The sequence below is a fragment of the Cordyceps javanica genome, chromosome 3 (assembly GCF_051103115.1).
Source record: "Cordyceps javanica chromosome 3, complete sequence".
Lineage (NCBI taxonomy): Eukaryota > Fungi > Ascomycota > Sordariomycetes > Hypocreales > Cordycipitaceae > Cordyceps > Cordyceps javanica.
Window position 1 is genome coordinate 4,435,375 of NC_139297.1, and position 13,554 is coordinate 4,448,928.

Here is a 13,554-nt window from a genome sequence, read left to right on the forward strand (position 1 = left end):
CCTCTGGCTAGGTATGAATATGCATGGATTTGATCTCTATAATTAGCGCATAGCAGGATTTCAATTTGAATAGTAGGGAAATTCAGGAAAAGTGACCAAGTACATGAATCTGCATGTACTGGTAGTAACGACAAGTGAACATGTTGGCGTAGGGGCGCCTTCAGAACGAGATAATGCCCCACTGCCCCACAAAGTCACAGCGAGCCCTGAAATTTCTCTTCCCTCAGATATCGCTGGATCTATCGTGCTCCAAGTTGAACATTGCATTGCTAAATTTGAGTCAATGCTACCATGGCGACAAACGGCGAGTCTTCTGCTGCGAACCCGGCCGCGGGCGGCAGCAACAACTCTAGTCAGGACCGTAAGCAGCGTTTCGGAGGCTCTCGATTCAGCAGCAACAACCAGCGCAAGAAGGGCCGTGGCGGCAAGTCGTCGGAGTAAGTCTCTTTGCCCTGTCGTGTCTCATGCCCACGTCTGCTTCTTTTCAAGTGCATCGCGCCAACCGAGGAGACTAACAGGTCGTAGTGGCAAGCGTGGCGAGAAGCGCGAAGGTACCAGCGACTGGCGCGAGTACAAGCGACGCAAGGTAGACTCCGCGGGCGAGGTCATCGAGGCCAAGAACCCCTTCTCCAAGGACGAGATTGCGGCCGAGGAGCGACGACCGAAGCGCAAGGTGGCTGTCATGATCGGCTACAGCGGTACGGGGTACAAGGGCATGCAGGTCAACGGCGACGAGCCCACGATCGAGCGGGACCTTTTCCAGGCTTTCATCAAGGCCGGGGCCATTTCAAAGGCCAACGCCGACGACCCTCGCAAGTCGAGCCTGGCCCGGTGCGCACGCACCGACAAGGGCGTCCACGCCGCTGGCAATGTCATCAGCCTGAAGCTCATCATTGAGGACGAGGACATTGTGGACAAGATCAACGAGGCGCTGCCGGAACAGATTCGCATCTGGGGCATCCAGCGCACCAACAATAGCTTCAACTGCTACCAGTACTGCGACTCCCGCTTCTACGAGTACCTGCTGCCTAGTTACTGCTTGCTGCCCCCGCACCCGCAGACGTACTTGGGCCAGAAGCTTGTTGAGCTGAACAAGGAGTACAATTACGAGGACCAATATAACGCCAACATGGCCGATGTCAAAGACTTTTGGGCCGAGGTCGAGGAAAATGATATCAAGCCGATCCTCGCGAAACTGGATCCCGAGGTCCGTGCCGCCGTCTTGGAGCGCATCCACTCAATGGACGACCCTGAAGCCGCAAAAGAAGACGCAGCCAAGGAAGAATCAAAGGAGGAGACCGAGACGACCGACAAACCCACAACCCAAGAAGGCGCCATCACCGATGTCGAACCAAAGCCAGCCACAGAGAACCCCGTCGTACTGACCAGCGCCAAGCCCAAAGGTCGCGAACTCGGTCCCGTCGATTTTGCCCTCCGCGACATCAAGGCGGCCTACATCAATGCCAAGCGCAACTATCGCATCACGCCAGAGCGTCGTGAGCGTCTGCAGGAAGCCCTCAACAAGTACACCGGCACGCGCAACTTTCACAATTACACAGTGCAAAAGGCATACAGCGACCCGTCGGCGAAGCGTACCATCAAGTCGTTCCAGGTGAACCCGACGCCCGTCATCATCAACAATACCGAGTGGCTGTCGCTCAAGGTGCATGGTCAGAGCTTCATGATGCACCAGATCCGCAAGATGGTCGGGCTGGTCAGCCTGATGGTGCGCTGCGGCACGCCGATGGAGCGCATGGACGAGAGCTACCGGGACAACAAGATGGCCATCCCCAAGGCGCCCGGCCTGGGCTTGCTGCTGGAGCACCCCGTCTTCACCAACTACAACCGCCGCGCGACGGACAACCTGGGCCGCCCCGAGATCGACTTTGACCGGTACGAGGACAAGATGGGCGCGTTCAAGGACAAGGAAATTTACCAACGCATCTTTGACGTGGAGGAAAAGGAGAATACGTAAGTAGCCAGAACGGTTCAGCCGTGTCTTGACAAAAAAAGAAGCTTTGTCGACCCTCCCCCAACCCGCCTGCTAACTGTTGTGCGTTTTACTAGCTTCCACGCCTTCTTCAACCAGATTGACCAGTTCAAGGCGAACCACTTCCTGTGGCTGACCGCCGGCGGTCTCAAGGTGGCCGAAATTGCCAGGGAGGAGAGCGGCAAGGACGAGAATGTGGACAAGCAGCTGGGCGACGAGGACGAGGAGGATCCCGACGGCGGCCAGGGCTAGAGTATATATATGTCTTGACTTTTGTAGACCAGCTTGGCGTTTTCAAAGAGAAAGCAAAAAAGAAATACAGCGTGTTTGACTAACCAGCTGCAGCCCTGAACAAGGCTTGCTTCTCGTTTATTGTGATTGTGTCTCTATCAGGGTATCCAGTTATCTCGTCCATCTAAACACTACGCATACAATTCCAGCGAACAAAAGAGGCCATCCATCTTTAAGGCTCGTTTTTCGAAAACACATTTTTTTTTTAAAAAAAAACAACACCACAACGCCGAGTCCCACGCGCAAATTCTCCCTAGGGGCGTTTTTCAGGACAATGGTCAGCACAGCGCTCGTCCACTCCTCGTCCCCCGCCTCATCAGTCCATCATTGCTTCCCCGCCAGCGCCTGCAGGGCCTGGATGTCGTCCTTGCGCAGGGGCTGCCAGGACCCGCCGTGGCTCGCGGCCAGGCCGCCCATCCTCGTCGCCTCGAGGCCGTTGAGCAGCTCGGCCACGGCCGCGACGTCGTGCTCGATGCGGGCGTCCCTGGCCGCGCGCGAGGGGTCCTGCTGGCCGAGGGCGCCAAAGACCCACAGCTCCTTGATCTTGCGCGAGAGCGTGAGGAGTTCCTTGACAGACGAGTACTGCAAAAAAAAAGGGGGGAAAGTAGAGTCAGAATTTTGGCAAATTTTGTTGCGGGGTTGCTGCTGCAACTGCTGCTGCTGCTGCTGCTGTCGTTGTCGTTGTTTGTAAAGGGGCTTGAAGCGGGCAACCCATCCATCTTTAAGTAGGTATGGGGAGGAGGAGGAGGAGGGAAGAGAGGGGGAAAAGCTTACCAACCCGTCAAACTCCATCTTCATGGCAATGCCTGCGACGGCCATGGCTTCCGGGGTGGCGTTCTCCTGATCGTCCTCGGCCTGGACGGTCGCGAGCATCATGAGCGTGCGGTAGTGCGTCAAGATGGCGGCGATGAGGCGGTTGTGCGTCTCTGTCCGAGATGAGCGCGGCGGGCGCGCACGCGGGTCAGCGAGGGCGCGAACATATGAAACCAGAAAAAAAAAAGAGAGTCGAGGCCGGCGAGGAGAGAGAGGGTATACGGGGTGATTGGTCTTTGAAACCACGACGTGCGAGAACAGAGGACAGACGTACCCATCAGATTGGAGGACGCGGGCTGCGAGCGATCCATCCCTTTTTTCTTTCTTCTTCTTTTCTTCTCTCTTCTTCTTTTTTCCTTTTTTTTTTTTTTGTCGGTTGTTATCTGGATGAAGTTGTGCGACCGCGCGACAATGCAGTGCGCGTTGCGGAATGGGAAAACCGACCTCTGTATACCCGAGAAGCTGGCAGCAACTTCTAATTCGTTGCTGATGGGGTTTCCGGGAGGGTGGGGCTACGCAAACGCGGGAGACGGCAAGAAGACGCAGTGCGGTTCGGTGTATCAAAAACGGACTACGACGACGGGAATGAAAAGAAGAAGACGAGCTCAGCACGGCTGGCTTGAATTGTCTTACTCCCGAGAGGCCATGTGTCGTCGCCAGACCCGTGAAGGAGCTTGTCCCAACCCGTTCATATGGCCTGAAAGCTGGGGTTTGGAGATTTCGCAGCTTGAAAACGGGACCACTGAAACTCACAATGGAGAATAACAAAAAACCAATTATAAAAAAATAGTGTTTCGTTTAATATAGGTTCCGGTACAGCGGAGCGAAACAATAACGATTTCATGCTACAAAAAACGCCCCAAAGTATGCAATCCAATGAAACCCCATCCCAGGCCAATCTCAATTCACCATAATCAAAAATCGCAGAGAGCTTTTTCATTCGTCAAACGGGAGCTCACAGCTCACCACTCCAATGCCTGTCCTCGCCATCCCACCCGAGCATGGGCCAGCCATCTGGTAGGTTGGCGTACTTTGGAACGATGTACTGCCCTGGGCAGCCATGTTCGTCGCAGTCGGCCTTGTCGCACATGCCATACTGCAAGCAGTAGCAGTCAGCGGCGTTTGGGCAGTGCACGGCCTTTTTATTGAAGATGACTGAGCGAGGGGAGGAAGGAAACAAAACAGTTAGCGTACCGTCGAAAAGAAGGAAAGGAAGATTGCTTACTATGCCAGCCATATTCAAAGACGCGGCCACTGATGGCATCGTCCAGGTCGGTAGCCATCAGCCACTCGCGGAAGCGAATGTAGTCTTCCCGGGGTCGCGCGCGCACCGTCTCCCTCGTGACGCCGAATTGGGAGCAGCAAGGCACGCCGACCTCGGCCGGCACCTCGACGCCGGGGAACAGCTCCGAGAAGGCCTGGCTGTAGACGTGCTTGGCGTGGGGTATGCCGTTCTCGTTTTCTGGCGCGCTGCGGGCGTCTTCGAGGGGCCGGATCTCTACGGGACAGCCGAGCATCCAAGTGCAGCGCAGGTTGACGTATCCGTGTTCCCGGAGGTGAGAGACGCGGAAACGCTTGAGAAGCTGGAGGGCATCATAGTCGGGGTCGTCGTTGTGCCACTGGAAGCGCTGGGCATGGTGGAAGAGCATGTTGGCGGGGAGGGTGTCGTAGCGGTCGATGATGTATCTGCGTGAAACGGAACAACATGGGTTAGTGGGCGAAGGTCAGAATGGTGGGACAAGAAGATTCCGACAAGATTCTTTTGTCTTTTCCCTTGATCAGGCTTGTTCTTTCCATTGCAACATACGTGAGAAAAACCATGGCTTCGTGGCCCTTGTTTTGCGGAACCGTCAGCGCCGCTTTGCGGTCATCGACGACGTAGATGTTCTTGGGCCAGTCAAGCAGGTAGTCGCCAAGCCAGGTGACGTTTTCTTGCTTGGTAGTAGCGACGATGAATTCCAGGTCGGCCTCGCCGCTGTGCTGCGGCTGCGCGTTGGACAGCGCCGTGGCCGTCGAACCTCGTGCCGTTGACGTCAGCAGCGGGTTCGACGCCCCATCACGATCATAGTAGGCGAAGAGCAGAAAGGCCGCGACAAAGCTGGCGCAAACGACGAGCCAGCGGTTCTGACCGCGCCTCAAAATCATGATGGCATGAACGTGCGGGACCCAAAAAATTTTTGAAGAAGAAAGATGACGATGATGAAGATGATGACGGTAACGACAGGTAGTCAGAGAGGTCTCAAGAAGGACAAAGGCGAGAGACGGGAACTATGGGCGCGATGCGGGCGTAAAACTCAACTGATGGGCGGCTAAAGAGGTGGCAGGAGGGGAGGCGACAAGCAAATGAGGGGACTTGGATAAAAAGGTGATTTGAATGAATAAAGAGAGAGAGAGAGAGAGAGAGAGAATGGAAAGGGGAGCTGGGACAGAAAGCACGGCTTTTGGAGAGCGCAGGATGCAGCTATGGCTTGGATCAGCAATGCAAATGGCTCAAAGAGGTGACGTTGGCTAGCAATCCAATCCAAATCCATGTACTTCCGTAAGTACCCCGTGCTCTGTAGGTACTGAGTACAGGTTCGATTATTATTAGGTGCTAATGCAGCATGCAGAACATTTATTGGTTCACAAGAACGGATGGCCAACCGCCGGGGGGGTTACGCGGCCCGCTAGCAGAGACACTATTTTAGAATTTGCAGAAAAACTTTGTTTGCTTCCCGTCTTGACATGTTTTGACATTTCTTCTTCTCTTCTATTTGTTTATTTGTTTATTTGTTTATCTATCTCTATTTATTTGAACAAGACCAAAGAAACCCCTGTATTCCTCTGCCTTGGTTGCAAGAAAATCGAGGCCGCGCGCATTGCATCAGCTCGCCGTCGCCACCAAAGTCGCCACTACCAAGGCTTTTTCTTTAGCTTCCTACGTAACCAGTGTTTGGCTACCTATACTGGTACCCCAAGTATCTTTAGTACTTGGCTTGAGACATGTATTAAAGTTTCAACACCCTATCATGCTCATGTAAGGCATCTTTCGTTCAAGGTATTCCAAATTACCCATCATGCTTGGTATATTGTAGAACCTTTGCTGACATTAGTTAGCATGAGGAGCTTGGCTAGTGTGCGGCTCTGTCCGGCTAGTCTCTTTGCTAGTGGTCGCTAGGCTTTTCTCATGAGTCACTCGCAACAGCGACGCAGTGTACGATCGGATCCGTAAGTAGTCGCGCTTCTGCGCGCTTATTTCTATCTTGCTGCCCCAGGCCTCGACTCGTAACAAAACCCTCTCTTTTATACCGTGACTCGTCTGAACTCTCTTCCTACAAACACTGCCTTATTGGTGGGGTTAGTAGGCTAACAGGATCACACCCTGATACAGTGGGGGTCTGTTTAAACGCTACGGCAAGGAATTTTGAGAGTTGGCCTGCCCACTCGACCACATATACTACGAAAGAAAAAAAGGCAGCCCGTAACCTCTTTAGAAGCCATATGAGAATCACGCTATAGGTATCGTCTTATAGAGGTCCATCAATAGCGCGTGCAGGATATAGATATCTTAACATCGCATCCTTCCAAGGCGACATGACCTGTATTTCGCAAGAGTTTCCATCGTATTTTTGCCTGCAATATTGGCAGGTCTTTCATCTACTGACCAGTAATATAACGTATCAAGGGGGGGAAACGAAAAAAAGAAAGGGAAAAGAAAAGAGTGCCCCCCTGTACGGATACTGACAGCACTCTCGTTCTTGAGACATCAAGACAGCCCCCACTAACAACTTACCACACAAAAGCCACCCAATTACTGTTAGTAAGCATTCTCTTGTCGCCCACCACTAAGCAAATTCCTAGATAACAAACCGACCAGCATATCCATCAGTCAGTCCATCGGCCATTTATGTACCGCAAAGTGACTCATGGATTCTTTCTCTACAGCTGATGAGCATTTACTAATTACTTTGACAATGGCCGAGATGCAAAAACCTGCTCTCCGATACAGCCCAGCCCACTGCCACTTTCGCCGATGACACCGAGCTGCCCCCTCGCCTAATTGTCGCCCAAATAACTCTCCATGACTTACACGCAAGATGAGCAAGCACCAAACCCATCGCCCGTGTGCGATGGAAGCAAATCTTGCAAATCTTGCAAATCTTTTCCATCATCTCGGCGAATGGGTTGCAATCCCCGAGTTCGCAATGAGCGACTTGGCATATAAAGGCGTGGCCATCGGACACATCACACGATACGTTCTCGGCAGCCCGTCACCACTTGACAACTTACACACTATTCCGATATCGTGAAGAAAAAAAAAAGAACACCGTCATGATACAATACATCAGAGACCTACTCAGGAAGCCCGACGGTCATGTAAGCTACCTGTTCCTCTCCAACAAACAACCGCATACGCACTAACCAGAGCAGTCGTCGTCGCCGTCGTCGCCGCCGTCTTCGTCGTCCAAGGAGCAGAAGCAGTCTCCCGCCGCCGTCGGCGACCCAGAGGATCCCCAGCTCGACAACGGCCTGTGCCAGACCAGCTCCGTCTTTGCCGCCCCGGCCGAGGAGCAGCCGGACGTGTCCCACTACCCCGAAGGCGGCCTCGCCGCCAACCTGGTGCTGCTCGGCAGCTTCTGCGCCATCATGGGCGGCCTCGGGCTCATGAACAGCATCGGCGCCTTCCAGTCGTGGATCTCGCGCCACCAGCTCGCCGCCGTCGGCGAGGGCCGCGTCGCCTGGATCTTTGGCCTCTACAACTTCATGGTCTTCTTCTGCGGCCTGCAGATCGGCCCCGTCTTCGACGCCCACGGCCCGGCCGGCCTCATGGCCGCCGCCCTCGCCCTCTACGTCGCCGCCTACGCCGCCCTCGGCTACTGCCGCCTCTACTGGCACTTTGTCGTCGTCGTCGGCCTCGTCGCCGGCGCCGCCACCTCGATCGTCTTCGTCGTCCCCGTCGCCACCATCGGCCAGTACTTTCGCCGCCGCCGCGGCGCAGCCACCGGCCTCGCCATGTCCGGCGGCAGCCTCGGCGGCGTCGTCTTCCCCCTCCTGCTGAGCCACCTCGGCGAGCGCCTGGGCTTCGCCTGGGCCACGCGCGTCGTCGGCCTCATCACGCTGGTGCTCCTCCTCGTCGGCTGCTGCACCGTACGCCAGCGTCCAGAGTTTGCCCGCCTGTCCGGCACGGCGGCCAAAAGTCTCCTCCCAGACCTGCGCGTGCTCCTGAGCCTGCCCGTCTTCCTCATGACCGCCGGTGTGTTTTTCATCGAATGGGGCTTCTTCATAGGGCTCGAGTACGTCGCGTCGTATGCCGTCGAGCACGGCATCAGTCGCAACCTGTCCTATCTCATGATTGTGTTCCTCAACGCCGGTTCCTTTCCCGGCCGCTGGCTGCCCGGCATCCTCGCCGACCGTTTCGGCCGTCTCAACACCATGATTTTGACAAATGTATTGTGTATCACGGCCATGTTTGCCATCTGGCTGCCGGCTAAAGACAATGTAGCTGCGATCATCATCTTCTCCGTCGTGTTTGGCTTCGCCAGCGGCAGCAACATCAGCCTAGTGCCAGTCTGTGTCGGTGAGTACTGCACAACCGATAACTACGGCCGCTACTACACGACCGTGTATACGATTGTGAGCTTTGGGTGAGTGCTCCCTCATCTGCGCCTTTTCCTGTCCCCCCTGCTTCAAAGTCGTCAAACAAGAAGAACGTAATAGAGAGTTCATGACTAACATGTCACTCGCAGTGCGCTTACTGGTGTCCCCATTGCCGGCCAAATTTTGCAGAGCAGCGGGGGCTCATATCTCGGGCTCATCATTTTCGCCGGTGCGGCATATGTCGCCGGAGTAGGCTGTTTCTCGACCATATGGGTCATGAATAAAATTCAGGCCACAACCGGCAAGGTATAGATGCGCAATGCGAATACGCTAACAGACAGTAGTGCATGAAGTAGAAGCATAGAAGACGCATAGAAGACGCATAGAGTACACATAGACTGCACATAGAAATAAAGGGGCATCAAGTCAAAACAGCAGCAATTATGGCTGCATTGCTTACTCAGTAGCTGTATGAAGGCGTCCCATATTATCAGCCAGCCCCTGCAGTCCTGCCACGATGGTGGCTGTTTACTCACGCCCGGAAAAAGATGAAACAGGCAACGCAGTTTGCTGGCCCCCGGCCCTTTCGCTACCGGTCATTCGCACCAATGAGCTCTGTGTGTACCGAACTGGTTGTCGTGCCCTGTGTAATACAGCCGTGCTGGGTTTTGAGGCTCACGTTCTCTTTTATGACTCCCGAGACATCATTAGCGCCTTGCTGCTGCCGTCGCAGATCCTCAAAGCAGGCTTGGTAAAAGCCAAAGCCGAAGCCAATCATGAGCCGAAGAGCCACGATTCAGGAATCAATGCAACTGCGTGAATTATAAAAAAAACGGACTCCTCGGCACGCCGGGCATCGCCGCCCCCCCAAAAGCCACCCCTGTCTCGTGGAGGCGCTAAAGGTAGCTCCCGGGTCTCATCAAAAAGCCAAGCCTCAAGCTAAAATAAATTGAAAAAAAAAATACAGTGGGAACAAGGCTTGAGAGAAGGCTTTACCAGGCGGGCTTGGTTGGGCCTTTGTTCGTCTGAGCAACGGGCGCAAGGGCGGTGTGCTTGTCGGCTGTGCGACAACAAGCCCGCTGATCTGACGTGCCTCGCGACGGTTGGCTGGATTGTCACAGACTCCTGACTCCGCCGGAGCCTTGTCGCATGCTCAGGGGCTCTCTGCTCATCCTGTCTGATGTTGACGAACACGTACTCGGCGGGTCCAAGCCCCCGAGCCTGGAACAAGCGATCCGCCATGCCTCTCTCCCGTCAGGGGACTGATTGGTCTCCGAGCCCTGTCATCGGCTTGACAGAGGGGGCACAATACGGAGCAATTTTCTTTTCTTGCTTGTGCGGCAAGTCTCTTACCAGTACTCCTGCCTCGGCGAGGCTGTACTTGGTTTCTGGAAGATGACCTTTTCCAAACAGGCACAAAGTGGAAATACATGGCCATGGCGTGCCTGGGCTCGAGTTTCCAAACCCGCGCCCTTGGGCAGTGATACTTTCTTTCTTCACTTGTAATCACCATACTTTCCTTAATTATACTTGGTCCCTGACTTTTTATCCACTCTCTCCATCTCCTTCCATATCGATCTCTTCACTCGTTAAGCTTCTGTTCTGCCCGTATACCAAAGATTGTGTGAGTAAACATGTCCGACTGCGGCCACCACGCACCTCCACCGCTACAACTCTCCAAGGAAGGGGCAGAGCCGCGCGATCGGGCCATGACCGGCGAGACTCTGGGCCGTGACGACATACTATCACCAACGTTGCCGTTTTCGACCTTTCCGCCGCCTTCCTCGTTCCAGCGCCACGGTCCGCAGAATCTTGACGACTACTTCACCGGCCCGCGTGACCTCTCACGGCACTCGAAATGGCCCGTCTTCATGCAGATGCACGGCAGCATCTTGCCCAAGATGATCATGCCTCTGCTCTTCGTAGGGGCTTGGGCTACGGCCGTCACGGTGATTTCGGAAAAGGTTCACAAGTTGGGCGTAAACTCCGTCCTCCTCACCATTACCGGTTTCGTCGTCGGTATGGGTCTTTCGTTCAGAAGCTCGACGGCATATGAACGGTATCAGGAGGGCCGCAAGTACTGGACCGCCCTCATCACTTCCTCGCAGGCTCTGGGGCGCATATTCTGGATCCACGCCAAAGACCGCCCCGACCAGGATCCCCGCGCCACTATACTCGCCAAAATCAGCGCCATGAACCTTCTCGTCGCCTTTGCCGTCTCACTGAAGCACACGCTGCGCTTCGAGCCCTACACCGACTATGATGACCTGAAACTCCTCATCGGGCACCTCGACACCTTTGCCAGGGCCGCCACGGAAGATGTGGGCGGCAGCAACGCAGGCACGAAAGAAAAGGGCGTGTTCAAGTCGGTGGGCGAATATCTTGGCGTCTCCTTTGCTGCGAGCAATCCACGCAAGACGCTCAAGCGCGCGACGAAACCACTTGGCAACCTTCCACTCGAGATCATGAGCCACCTCGCCCTGGCCATTGACGAGCTCGTTGCCAATCAGCAGCTGCCAGTGCCGATGCAGCAGACAATGGCCTACTCCAATCTCAATATACTCGGCGACGTGCTAGCCGGCTGCGAGCGTATCCTCAACACGCCGCTCCCAATTGCCTACAGCATCGCCATCAGTCAAATCACCTGGGTCTACGTCATGCTGCTGCCTTTTCAGCTCGTCAGCTTACTGCACTGGGTTGCCATTCCCGCGACGATAGCTGCGGCGTATATCATTCTCGGCCTGCTGCTCATCGGTCGCGAGATTGAGAACCCGTTTGGTCAGGACGTCAACGACTTGCCTCTCGAGAGCTTCTGTGAGCAGGTAGCAAGCGAGCTGGACATTATCGCATCATTCGAGAAGAAGCCTACCGCGACCATCTTCAACAAGGACAACAACTTTCCCCTGTATCCGGTCAGCACCGCGCCGGCAAATATCTGGATGCAACGCAGCGAGCAGAAGCTGCGCCATACCATCCGGACGAAGCCCCGGATGACCTTTGATTGGAAGAACGCGCGTACGGAGCGGAGGGTTGTTGGCGAAAAGAATGTTTAGAAGACAGGAGTCGGTTATACATGGAAGATCATTTATATCATAAAAAGGGGTATTAGGCACTCATTTCAGTAATACTAGATTTTGTTCTTTTTGTTTTACACATATGTTACAGTCTATATGCAGTATATAGCAAATTGACATCATGGGTCTAATTCATCATCAGAGGCTGCAGGAACGATTGGCTGCTTGTCATCAGGCAGCTTCTGGATTGCAATCAGCATGAGCATGGACACGGGGATGAGAACAGCCCAAGCCAAATGGCCTCGGAGAATCTGCTCTCTAACCCCGACGGCGTAAAGCACCGTCGTCAGGCCGGGAACGAAAGAACGCAGACCGCTCGACAAAGTCAAGGCGATGCCGTTGAGGGTGCCCATGACATGAGGGTCCGGCGAAGCATCGTTCAAGGCAAGCTGCACGCCCGTAAAAGCCATGGACACGCCGGGGCCGACCATGGCCGCCAGCGGCCCCACGACCCACGCCCAGGCCATGGCGGCCGGTGTGCCGAGGCGCAGCAGCTCGTTGAGAATGATGTATGCCAGGTAGAAGAACGGGTACGCGACGGCGCACACCATGAGCAGCTTCTTGTTGCCGAGCCGCCTGTGGAGCGGCGGGAAGACGCAGAGCAGCCAGACGGCCTGGCTCAGGCCCTGGACGGCCGTGTACACGGCGATCTGAAACGCCGACAGCCCGAGGCCGCCAATCTCGACGCGCGTGAAGAGCACCACGGGGAGGAGCGCGGTGAAGGCAAACGCCATGATCATGACGGACCCGTTGACAAACAGCACCGTGGGAATGCCCGGCGTGCGCAGGAGCTGGACAATCGTCAGCCGCTCGGCCTTGCTGCCTGCCTGCTGCTGCTGCTGCTGCTGCTGTCGCGTCTTGTGGGCGTCCCTGTCGAGCGTCTCCTGCAGGAACAGGACGGACAGGACGACGCCCGAGGCCGCAATGGCCGAGACGGCGAAGCCGGGCGCGGCGTACGGGTAGTCCCGGAGGAAGCGCCAGCCGCCAAAGAGGTCCGGGTACTGGGCGGCCGGGTCTGCGAGCAGGCCGCCGACGAGGGGCCCGACAAAGATGCCGACGTTGCCGGCAAAGGCGAACCAGCTAAAGGCGCGGGCCTGGGTCGCGGGCGTGCAGTGGTCCGAGATCATGGTGCGGATGACGAGGGTGGAGCCGGAGAAGAGGCCGGCGAGGCAGCGGAAGAGCATCATCTGCGGGAGGCTGGCGGCGAGGCCAAAGAGCGCGGGGCCGACCGACATGCCCGCCAGGCTCCAGACGAGCACGGGCTTGCGGCCGAGCGCGTCGGCCAGGCGGCCCCACGCGATGAGCACCGCCATCTGCGCGACGGAGAAGAGCGACTCGATCAGCCCGCTGTAGAAGCCGACGTCGGACCCGGCCAGCCGCCCGTTGCGCTGCACCATGGCCGCAATGTACGGCACGATGGCGAAGAAGGCGACGGGCTCCATGGCGCGCGCGTAGCAGAGCAGGAACATTTGCATCCCCGGCAGCGGCTTGCCAGGCGGCGGCGGCGGCGGCGGCGGCGGCGGCGGCGCGCCGTCACCGTCCCGGCGCGTTTCCTGCTCACCCTCCGTGCCGCCGTTGAGGAGCGGCGTCGTCTCCTGAGCCTCGGGCGCGGCATCGGTCGCGCCTCCACCGCCGGTCCGACGTGACAGACTCATGCTTTTCTCTTTCTCTCTCTCTCTCCCCCTTTATTTTTCTCTCTTTTTTTTGGTGCCTCTGGGAGAGGAAGGGGGGGGAAGGGGGGTAAGCCGAGTAAGCTTATAGGTTTCGAGTCCCGATACACCGCGCCCTTGTCTCAGTCATCAAGTGGCT

The 13,554-nt window shown here is 56.0% G+C and overlaps 5 protein-coding genes across 5 annotated transcripts; 3 read left to right on the plus strand and 2 right to left on the minus strand.

The window, feature by feature from the left end:
- Window positions 1–291: 291 nt before the first annotated feature.
- On the plus strand, window positions 292–2,242 carry V2A60_005527 (pseudouridine synthase PUS2; the record flags this gene model as incomplete). Its single annotated transcript, XM_083256837.1, has 3 exons — window positions 292–437; window positions 526–1,971; window positions 2,068–2,242. The coding sequence occupies 3 exons, from the start codon at window positions 292–294 to the stop codon at window positions 2,240–2,242; spliced, it is 1,767 nt and encodes a 588-aa protein (XP_083112963.1).
- A 363-nt stretch (window positions 2,243–2,605) lies between these two features.
- Window positions 2,606–5,239, minus strand: V2A60_005528 (uncharacterized protein; the record flags this gene model as incomplete). The annotated part of the gene is made up of 5 exons (XM_083256838.1): window positions 2,606–2,863; window positions 3,056–3,207; window positions 4,061–4,249; window positions 4,320–4,780; window positions 4,902–5,239. The coding sequence occupies 5 exons, from the start codon at window positions 5,237–5,239 to the stop codon at window positions 2,606–2,608; spliced, it is 1,398 nt and encodes a 465-aa protein (XP_083112964.1).
- A 2,166-nt stretch (window positions 5,240–7,405) lies between these two features.
- On the plus strand, window positions 7,406–8,983 carry V2A60_005529 (uncharacterized protein; the record flags this gene model as incomplete). Its single annotated transcript, XM_083256839.1, has 3 exons — window positions 7,406–7,450; window positions 7,505–8,718; window positions 8,821–8,983. The coding sequence occupies 3 exons, from the start codon at window positions 7,406–7,408 to the stop codon at window positions 8,981–8,983; spliced, it is 1,422 nt and encodes a 473-aa protein (XP_083112965.1).
- Window positions 8,984–10,305: 1,322 nt separating this feature from the next.
- Window positions 10,306–11,724, plus strand: V2A60_005530 (Bestrophin, RFP-TM, chloride channel-domain-containing protein; the record flags this gene model as incomplete). Its single annotated transcript, XM_083256840.1, has 1 exon — window positions 10,306–11,724. The coding sequence occupies one exon, from the start codon at window positions 10,306–10,308 to the stop codon at window positions 11,722–11,724; it is 1,419 nt and encodes a 472-aa protein (XP_083112966.1).
- A 140-nt stretch (window positions 11,725–11,864) lies between these two features.
- V2A60_005531 (major facilitator superfamily domain-containing protein) lies at window positions 11,865–13,400 on the minus strand (the record flags this gene model as incomplete). Its single annotated transcript, XM_083256841.1, has 1 exon — window positions 11,865–13,400. One exon carries the CDS (start codon window positions 13,398–13,400, stop codon window positions 11,865–11,867), a length of 1,536 nt encoding a protein of 511 aa, XP_083112967.1.
- Window positions 13,401–13,554: the final 154 nt, after the last annotated feature.